At 56.6% G+C, this 9717-nt stretch overlaps 2 protein-coding genes across 2 annotated transcripts; both read left to right on the top strand.

The window, feature by feature from the left end:
* The first annotated feature begins 401 nt into the window (after positions 1-401).
* On the top strand, positions 402-2529 carry LOC127478558 (avidin-like). Its single transcript, XM_051804426.1, has 5 exons — positions 402-487; positions 1379-1492; positions 1600-1813; positions 2166-2286; positions 2368-2529. Exons 1-5 carry the CDS (start codon positions 413-415, stop codon positions 2399-2401), a joined length of 558 nt encoding a protein of 185 aa, XP_051660386.1. The 5' UTR covers positions 402-412; the 3' UTR covers positions 2402-2529.
* Positions 2530-6861: 4332 nt separating this feature from the next.
* LOC127478559 (avidin-like) lies at positions 6862-9105 on the top strand. The gene is made up of 4 exons (XM_051804428.1): positions 6862-6953; positions 7874-8087; positions 8517-8637; positions 8924-9105. The coding sequence occupies exons 1-4, from the start codon at positions 6882-6884 to the stop codon at positions 9021-9023; spliced, it is 507 nt and encodes a 168-aa protein (XP_051660388.1). The 5' UTR covers positions 6862-6881; the 3' UTR covers positions 9024-9105.
* Positions 9106-9717: the final 612 nt, after the last annotated feature.

Genomic DNA, 9717 nt, shown 5'->3' with positions numbered 1-9717 from the left:
CTATTCCAGTCTCCATGCCCATTCCCAGTCCCATTCCAGTCCCCATGCCCATTCCCAGTCCCATTCCAGTCCCCATCCCCACCCTCATCCCCACCTTCAAGCCTCATCCTTGCCCCGTCCCCATCCCCCCTCCTGCTTCCAGCCCCATTCCTGTCCCCATCCCCATCCCCATCCCTATCCACATCCCCTATCCCTCATCCCTGTCCCCATTCCCACCCCCGTTCCCAACTCCCGCGCCTCTTCAACACCCTCCTCTCCTCCAATGCCCGTCTCTGTCCCCATCCCCATTCCCATCCCCGTTCCTCCTGCAAGTGCCGCCCCAGGGCTTTCCCGGAAAGCAGCGGAGGAGTCGGGATATAAAACACGCCGGCGGCACTGGCACGGCGACTTTCGGTCTCGCCGCTGCATCCCGATGAGCCGCCGCTTACTCTCTGTCCTCGCTCTGCCAGTCGGGGCGGCAGTGGCCGCGGCCGCGGCGGGATGCCAGGTGGGAGCTTCTGCTGGGACACACGAGTGGAAACTCGGCCCCGGGAGAGGTTCAGTGGGAGCAAGTCTGGGGGTCCCGGAGCTCGGGAGAGACACGCGTAGGAGACTCATCGGAGTGGTGGGATATGACGGGGGAGCTGCAGCGCTTGAGGGAGAGGGACACGCGTGGAAGACCCATCTGCGGGGGGAATCCCCGACAGCTGGAGGACCTCCTGCTCCACGGGGTACACAGACGGCGTCCCTGACGAGGGAGGTGCTCCGAGGAGGGAAGGGATGTTCCAGGACTGTCCGAGTCCCCGAGAGGAATGCACATGGGGACTCCCTCCCTGCTGCAGGGGGCACGCATGTGGGAACCCTCCACTTCTCCCCGAGGGACATGGAGGTGAACTGGGGCAGGGCAAGGATGGGGCCCCTGCCCCAGCGGTGTGACTTGTCCCTGCCTGGGAAGGCGCAGTATGGGAGAGGACAGGCAGTGCATAGAAGTGGAAGTGGAGCCTCGGCAGGTGGGATGTGCAGGGCTCTGGCTGTGACACAGCCCACAGTGGACCTCAGGGCTCCCCACTCATGCCACACATGAGTGCTGAGCACTGCACATGTCCCCACAGACATGGACAGATGTGCCCTGGGCTCTCAGAGCTCACTTGGCAGGGCTACAGTAGGGGGTGTTTTCTGTGTTCCTGCCAGTCGAGGGTTCCCACCTTTAGCTTTTCCTCTTCACCTCTCTCTTTTGCTCATCTTACTCCAGCTTTTGACCTTCCTGGCACGGCTGAGATAACAGCGACTTTATAAGTTGTGTCTTTTAAAAACAAATGCTTGGGCACTCACGGGGCTTCAGACACACCCTGAAGTGCCACTGTTCACGGCTTGACCTGTGTTTTCTTTCTTTTCCAAGCTCCTCTGCCAGGAAGCAGAGATCCCAAGGGAGAATAAGGCCACTGAGAATGAGGCAACCAACAGCAGGTGGTGGCTGGGCCGCTGGCAGAAACGCCCCACAGGGAGTGGCAAGGTGAGTGACAATATCCCATGGGAATTGGGGGGTGCAGGCAGGGGGCACAGCCTGTGGGGCAGAGGCTGTGTGCAGGCAGCCCCCTGGACACATCTACCTGTCCCCAGCCTTGCGACCTGACCGGCTGGTGGGAGAATGATCTGGGCTCCAAGATGCACGTGCTCGAGGTTGACAGTGAGGGCAATTTCTCTGGCGAGTACCACACCGCCGTGTCAAGCACTGACAAACCCATCCAGCCATCCCCCCTTGTTGGCTCCCAGCACCTGGACAAGGATGGGCAGTGCACCTTCGGCTTCACTGTCAACTGGAAGAAGTTTTCAGGTCTGTAGCTGCAGCTATGGCTGCTTGTGGGTGGGGTAGTGGGATGAGGAGGGGAGCTCATGCATGTCCCGATGCCCATCCCAATCCCTGTGCTCTCTCTCCTGTCCCCTGTCTGTCCTTTCCTGATCCCTCCCCACTGTGGATGGTGTCTGCAGACAGCAGGACACATCCCGAAACACTGTTTGGGTGAGATGGCACCAAGAGTTGCTTTGGCAATATCTCTGCCACGCAACGTTTCCCTACAACTATCAAGATACACTCGGGTTCCATGAGCATTAAGTCCACTAGTGCTTGTGAAGCTCCAAAATCAGATGGGGTCCTGCTGGGGTGCTAAAAGCCACCACTGCTCCAGATTCCACAGCTGTCTTCGTGGGCCAGTGCTTCTCTGGGGACAATGGGAACGAGGTCCTGCAGACCACTTGGCTGCTGCGGGAGAAGGTCGACTCCCTGCCCAGTGACTGGAAAGCCACCAGGTGAGCCAAAGGACACCCAGTCCATCTGGGATCCCTACCCCTCTGCTGGCTGGGCACCAATGGGCTACTGGTTCCTCACAGGACCGGCCACAACACCTTCATTCGGGCAGGCTGAAAGAAGGGAGAAGTCCCACTCTCACCAGGCTTGGCAGACCAGGAGCCCCTCAACAAGATCAGTGTGTACCAGCATCCCCCGAAGTTATCAGCTCTGGAGAAAAATGTGTCAAAAAGTACCATATAACATTAAAGATTTTTCATTTAAACCAAACCTTGTGCAGTTTGTGGATATGTCCCGGGAAAGCTGGGCTAAAATGCTGTGGTGGGTGCAAGATGAAACTCTTTTTGTCCTATTCTGGGAAGAGACTGGCCCCTAGAAATCCCCTTTTCCAACCCAAACAGGATGGTGCATCCCCAAAGTGACCCTCTGACACTAAGTGTGACCAGCACTCGCTCTTTTCTGCTCGAAGCCTCATGAGTGTAATGGGAGGGTAGGCTGGGGAGCACTTCTGCACCCCAAAGATATGTCTGGGAGACCCCTGGGCCTGAGACAGCCCTCGAGCAGGCAGGTGAGGGTTCTTGGCAGTGTCTATACTCCTGGACAGTGTCAAGGACTGCTCTGTACCAGCATCACAGTGCCAGTAGCTTTAGTACATCCTGTCCTAAAACTCTTCCTAGGGAAATGTGTGATTTACTGGAAATCAGGTGACTTACAAATCCAGCCCCAAATCTCTGCCTGATGGACTATGTGACTTACCAAAATGGGCAGTGCATGCCAGCGCTGCCTGACACACCCCCTTCAGCCAAAAAAATTATTTCCACGAAACAGCTCTGGATAGCTCTGGATCTGAAACTGAAACTTAGTCCTTGTGTTGTGGATTCTCAAAATAACCTGGAACAGTGATGCAAGCCCTGAGCTGGCATACTGCCTGGGATTTGAGGAGCCTAAGGATAGGACTGAGCTGCTGGGGCTGCCACCGCCCACTGCTCCCCTGGCTTTCCTGCCACAGATGCTGTGGGAAAGCTTTGCTAACAGCATCTGTGGCTTTAGTGAGTTTGCCACCTGCTCTGTGCTTTAGCTTGCCTTGTTGCAGGCTTGCATGTGGTTTGCTTCTCACATCTTTCCCCTTGGGGTTCATCTTCTGCTTCTAGAGCGATGCTGCTGTTCCCTTCTCAGTGCTTCGCTGGCATTTCTCCAGCTTTTTCAGTTCCCTTACAGCCTTTCTGACCAGAACAACTTTACACCAGCCCTCTGCTATGCATGTATGTATGTGCACAGCTTTTTACTTTAGAGGAAAATGAGAGCTAGGAAAGTGGGAGGCACAGGGACACTGAGACTCTGCTCTCCCCCCAAAGCAGGGCCAGCTCAGCAGTGGGGTACTCCGTTAAGCCTGCATCCACCTGACTTTGTTACTGCTTTTATACCAACATTTCCCCAGGGCAAGACTGCCCAGAGGTTGTGCAGCATTCCTGGGGTGCTCCAGCAAGGCAGCAGTGCTGACCACAGTTTGAGCAACCTGCAAACCCCCGCAGGCAGCCACGGTGCTGCTGAGAAATACCGTGGGCATGGGCTGGCAGAGCTGTTTGCAAGGCCAGTCCCTATTTGAGGGCAACCAGCAAGGCTACAACACATCCAGCATCTCAGTGGCAGGTGATAAGACATGGTGTGTCAGGTGGCACCTGCAGGCTTCTGAGGGTGGCTAAGGTTGAGGATGCTTCTCTATGAGCATTAGGCATCCATCAGCACTGGGTTTTACCCAGCTGGAAGACCCGCTCACAGTGCTGGTCTGCAAACCCAGCACAAAACCCTCAAACAGACAGTCACTGTTAGAATGCAGGAGTCACCATTGCAGGAGTCCTCTGGCACTTACATGTCTTAACCACAATGCGGAGAACTGTCCTACGCAACCATTTCTGCAGGGGCTGTTCCTGTTGACCGTTTGCAAATGTCTCAACGCTGAACATCTTGCTGACCAACATCTGTCTCAGTGCAGCTGTTGTGCCACCTAAGCAGATGGAGGCAGAGAGTTTCCAGGTCACTCAAGGACACATAGCTCCCATCCCCTCCACCATTTCTGCATGGTCCTCTGCTCAGGACTGCACGTCATGCTCTGCTCTCTCCGCCTCTCTCCATGGCCCAGTTCCAGCTGCAGCCTTGACAAGCACAGACAGTCATCCTGAGAAGATGGAGGAGCTCCTTGACCATGTTCTCAATTTTTCCTGGGGATCATTTAGAACCAGGGCACCCTTCCACATGTGTTCTGCCTACCCAACCCACAGCTGAGCTCATCCTACTTTGCAGCATAACCCCTTGGGTGGATGCCGTTGGTCCAGATTCCCCTCTATGGCTCATTGGGTTACTCACTCCTGCCACCCTGCCCACACCCAGGCTGTGCTGCAGCACCAGTGCTGAGTCCCCTCCGCTCCAGTGTACCCTGACTGGGCACTGGGTCAGTGACCTGGGCTCCAGTAAGCCATCTCAGCCATGAATGGAAACAGCAACTTCGCCAGCTCCTACCACACAGCTGTGACAGCCACCACAAATGAGGTCTGGGTGTCACCAATGCAGACGATACAAGACAAAACAGGAGGGCCAACAGGAGGGCCAACCCACCTTCTGCTTCACTGTTAACTGGAGCTTTTCAGTGTTTCTCCTTTCTCAGCCTTCGTCTTGTGTCCCCAGAGCTCCCCTGCTCTCCACTGTGATGTCCAGAGAGTTTCCCTGCCCTTCCCGAGATGTCTCTGATGTTCTTCTGAACTTCCCTGCAGTATCCTATTTGAACCCCTTTGGTGTCACAAGCCCTCCCCTCTCTCTACAGTGTCCCTAGAACTTCCTACCCTTCCTTATGGTGTCCTTGACGGTCACTTGCCTTATTGTGGTGTCCCCAGGGCTCACCCATCCCCAACACTGGATCTGTGTGGCTGGTGGCATCTCCTGGTCCCCACCTCTGTCAGGTCCTGCCGAGAATGAGGGTGGGGCAGAGCTGGATGCAGTCTCAGCTGGGCTCATCCCACCAGCCCTGCATATCCCATGCCTGTTCAATGCCATGCCCCCAGTGTCAGTAGGACAGGAGGCTGAGGAGGGAAATATCACCCATCTACAAGCAGCCTTTTCCCATTGACAAACAGGCAAGCTGTTTGCTAAGAGGGGCAGCCCCATCCCAGCACCCTCTCATCCCACCCTTTCACAAACTGTAGACTCCATCACCGCCTCCATGGGCCAATGCTTCATGAATGAGGACAGAAAGGAAATACTGAACAGGACATGAATCATGCAAGATGAGCCTGACAGGCAGAGGATGACTGGAAAGCCAGTGGGTGGGTGACAGGGTACTTCTCTGTCCCTACTCTGTGCTTGGGCTGTACCCACAGGTGCTGCATGGAGCCCACAGGGGAGCACCAAGCCCTGAAGGTGAGTGCTGGGAGCCAACTAGGCAGCAGGAAAGGGAGAGTGGTGCCAGGACCCCATGGACTTTTGGAAAAAGGCCCTGGGATGGGAGCTGAAGGCAGGTCTATACTTTTTAAATTAAAATCAAAGCACAATTTGAATATAGGTATTGCCAGATCCTGCTCCCGGAGGAGGACGAGAGCAGCCTTCCTCCTGTCTTTAAGCCCAGGAAAGATGAGAAGAGTGCTGAAGGCAGATCTCATCCTCTATACTGGACAGGGGCCACAGAAGTCTCTCCTGACCTGGATGCAGCCAGATGCCACCTCTCTCTTCCCCTGCAGCATGGGCAGCGACACATTCACCTGTCTGGAGTGATATCTTAGAGGATGTGTCTGCACTGTGTCCCTGTGCAAAGGCCAGGCATTTTGAGCACCCCTGGCCACCTGTACATCCCCAGCACAGTCTCGTACCATTAGGGGCCCTGTGGGAGGGCGCAGACAGGATCCTGCCCAGCCTCAGAGCACCGTGGATGTGGCATCATCTTCCACGGTGCCTGCAGAGCCACCATGCACAGGGCATCCCCTCCCACAGGGACAAGCAAATTTCAACATCTACGTATCTTCCAGAAAAGCCCTTCTGCACTTAGGAGGGGGATTCATTCAACAGTTCCTGCTGCAGTCACAGTCACAGCTCCCAGACCCAGGGGAAGCCCAGAGCGGCCAGGAGGAAAAACAGCTTAGAAACAGCAGCAGACATTTATAATGCAGGAGGGGATGGTCACAGGGATGTGTCCCTGTGGGCAGACACACCACCCTTCAGTGCAGCGGAGCAGAGCTGGTCAGACTGTGCTTGCTGCAGCCCGATGTTGGGGTGGCAGCACTGGGTCGGTGGCAGCGGGGCAGTGTCAGGCCGTGCCCGCTTCCAGGACTCCAACGCTGAGCAAGGAACGGGTTGGCAGATCCTCTTGGGTAGTGGATATGTAAATCATCCCTCTGTCCTCACCTCTCTGAGCAGCCGTGCTCATCCCCAGGTCATGCAGACCTCCTCCCCCTCTCTCCTTACCTGGCCTGGGCACGCTGACATCAGGCCACTCGCCCCGCGGCTGCCAGCCCGCTGCCTGCCGCCTGGGCTCTGGTTACAGCCCTATAAAGGGGACTGGGATGCAGGGCACCGGAGGAAGCTGTGCCAGGCACTTCACAGCCCGGCAGCCATGGAGAGAGGCACTTTCCTCCTGGTCCTCACTCTGGCCGTGGCAGCACACATTGCCCCTGCGGAGAGGAAGGTATGGACAGGGGTGACAATGGGAGTGTGGCAGATGTGGCTCTGGGACACAGCCTGGGCAGCCAGGGGTTCTCTCTTGCATGCCAATTTAGGCTTGGACAAGCAGGAGAGCTTTGCAAGCACCTCGTCCAGGCAGTGGGCAGGGTATCTCCGGGTCACCCCCTGCCACTTGGTATCGCCTCCAGGAAGCTTTACTCCCACAGGGCATTCCCTCCCCTTCCCATGGGGTCTGTGTCTGGGGCACCATGTATGGAGCATCCTCTCTCATGGGATACATATCTAGGGCACCATGCGCAGGACAACCCCTCCCATAGGATATTTGTCCTGGGGCACCATGCGTGGGGCACCCTGTCCCACAGGTTGTGTGTCCAGGACACTATGCATGGAGCGTCCTCTCTCATGGGATATGTGTCTAGGGCACCATGCACGGGACATCCCCTCCCATAGGATAGGTGCCTAGGGAACCATGCATGGGACCATCCCTTCCCACAGGGTCTGTGCCCAGGGGTACAGTGCACAGGGAATTGCTTTCCACAGGGTCTGTATCTGGGTGTACCGTGCCCTGGGCATGGACCCCATGGGAGGGGTGAGAGGGAGTGCCCTGTCTGCTGTACCCCTGGGCACGGACCCCATGGGAAGGGTGCCCAGGGGTACAGCAGACAGGGCACTCCCTCTCACGGGGTCTGTGTGAGCACACCGTGCTTGCCAGCAGGCTGAGAAATACTGGCTTTGCTCCACCACTCACTCAGCATCCAGGAGCCCCCTGGGGGAGCATTGCCTCAAACCGAGGTCAGGGAGAGCCATGCACTGCATCTGCAACTGCAGCAGGGCTTGTGGCTCCAGCTTTGGGGCAGCAGAAGGGATGGGGTCCCCCTCTGTGCCATGTGTGGGGACTGAGAGGGTGTGGCTCTATCACTTCAGTGCCGGCTCATCGGGCTGTGGAGGAACGAGCAGGACTCTCTGATGGAGATTTCAGCACTGAGGGACAACGGGGACTTCCAGGGAAAATACCTCACACAGGTCACTCTCTCTGGTGGCTGTGCCCACATCTCTCCCCTGAAGGGCATCCAGCAGCAGCCTGGTGAGGGGGGCTGGCCCACCTTTGCCTTCACCGTGCGCTGGGACAAGTTCTCTAGTAAGTACTGGAACACCTGGAGATGGTACAGCAGTGTCACTGAGAGCCACGTAGACAGCTAGCAGGAATTCCCTTTTGCCAGGAATTCTGCTGGGTGATGTTTTGACGCAGCTAAGCAGTGCCTGCCCAGTGTGGGGCTAAGGGGCAATGCTGGGCTCGCACAGTGCAGCCTCTCCTCACCCATCATCTTCACCCCCATCCCAGCCGGACACCTCGGGGTGCCCACAGGGGGTTCAGACCCCATTAGGTGATGCAGATCTTGCCTTGTCTGAGGGAGTCACAGGGGAAAGGCAGGAACCCCTCCCCCACTGCGTGGGTTTGGTGGATGTGTGGCCATTAGAGTGGGAACACAGCTGCCTCTGAGAGGACAGTGGGGAAGGGGAAGCAGCTGGTTTCCCCACAGATCTCCCAATAAACTCTTCCTCCCAGATGCCACCACTGCCTTCGCGGGGCAGTGCTTCGTGGATTCGGGTGGAAAGGAAACACTGACCACCATGTGGCTGCTGCGCGAAGCTGTCGGGTCCCTCAAGGAGGACTGGAAAGCCACGAGGTAGTGTGGGGACATGGGGTGCAGCAGTCCCACAGAGGGGCCCTCTCCAGGACCCTTGAGGATGAGCAGCCCTCTGAGCAAGGGGGGACCACCCCTGGGAGCCCCCCAGTGCAGGTTGGCAGCAGGGATGCCACTGTGTCCTGGCAAAGGGCTTGCCCTGCCCAGGGACACCTGGCAGCTGCTTGAGGAAAGCTGGGGGGCATTTAGGGACACCTAAATGGCACTGGCAGCTCTGACTGGGCAGTGTCTGTGGGTCATCCCATGGGGAACTCTCACCTTCTCACAGGGTGGGCAGAAATGTCTTCATACGAAAACGCACCACAAAAGGAAAGATCCTGCCGAGCTTGTCCCCATCCTGTGAGGATGTGTCTTCACCAACCCCATGATGGGATGATCTGGCTGCAGCCTGGCCCCTCCAACAGGGCAAGCAAAACCTGCCTCTCAGAGGAAAATAAAAGTCAAAAATCATCCAGTGTGGTTGCCTTTTTTATAATTCTGCCCTTGCTACCCTTTCTGTTCCCATGGATACCCCTGCTGAGGTGAGGGCTCACCATTGCCCTTCCTCAGGGACATCCACGTCTCTCCCTGATCCCACTCATCCAGCCCCTTGGGTTCATTTCCCATCTTATTTAACCCAAACTTCCACCCTATGTCATCACTCCCTACCTGCTTGATGGTGGCAGAGCTGGCAGCAGCACCCTGAATCCAGCTGATTTCCATGCACTGCCTCATATCCACCCCCACCAGACCCTTTCCAGTACCTCTGTGCTCCATAGGGTTGGGTGATGCAGAGTATCAGTAGAGGTGAGATATTGGTTCAGTGCTTCCTTTGTGCTATATGGCACCCCATGTAAAATGTGCACAAATTAAAGCCCCTATCCCATCCCATCCCATCTCATCCCATCCCGTCCCATCACATCCCATCCCATCCCATCCCATCCCATCCCATCCCATCCCATCCCATCCCATCCCATCCCATCCCATCTCATCCCATCCCATCCCATCCCTATGGGTTACACCCAGGGATTTTACCCTTCTCTGCCACTGCATTTTGGCAGGGCTGCTCTATTTGCCTCCTCA

This window comes from Manacus candei, unplaced genomic scaffold, assembly GCF_025592945.1.
Source record: "Manacus candei isolate 608988 ecotype Guabito, Panama unplaced genomic scaffold, ASM2559294v1 h1tg000061l, whole genome shotgun sequence".
NCBI classification, from domain to species: Eukaryota; Metazoa; Chordata; class Aves; order Passeriformes; family Pipridae; genus Manacus; species Manacus candei.
The sequence above is the reverse complement of the archived record's forward strand: the minus strand, read 5'-3'. Positions and strand labels throughout refer to the sequence as shown.

What these genes read in the sequence shown, in the direction of transcription:
- LOC127478558 (XM_051804426.1), top strand. Translation starts at nt 413, where the DNA reads ATGAGCCGCCGCTTACTCTCTGTCCTCGCTCTGCCAGTCGGGGCGGCA. An exon ending in CGGCCGCGGCGGGATGCCAG is followed by an intron (nt 488 to 1,378) that starts GTGGGAGCTTCT and finishes TTCTTTTCCAAG; the next exon opens with CTCCTCTGCCAGGAAGCAGA. An exon ending in AGTGACTGGAAAGCCACCAG is followed by an intron (nt 2,287 to 2,367) that starts GTGAGCCAAAGG and finishes GGTTCCTCACAG; the next exon opens with GACCGGCCACAACACCTTCA.
- LOC127478559 (XM_051804428.1), top strand. Translation starts at nt 6,882, where the DNA reads ATGGAGAGAGGCACTTTCCTCCTGGTCCTCACTCTGGCCGTGGCAGCA. An exon ending in TTGCCCCTGCGGAGAGGAAG is followed by an intron (nt 6,954 to 7,873) that starts GTATGGACAGGG and finishes CTATCACTTCAG; the next exon opens with TGCCGGCTCATCGGGCTGTG. An exon ending in GAGGACTGGAAAGCCACGAG is followed by an intron (nt 8,638 to 8,923) that starts GTAGTGTGGGGA and finishes ACCTTCTCACAG; the next exon opens with GGTGGGCAGAAATGTCTTCA.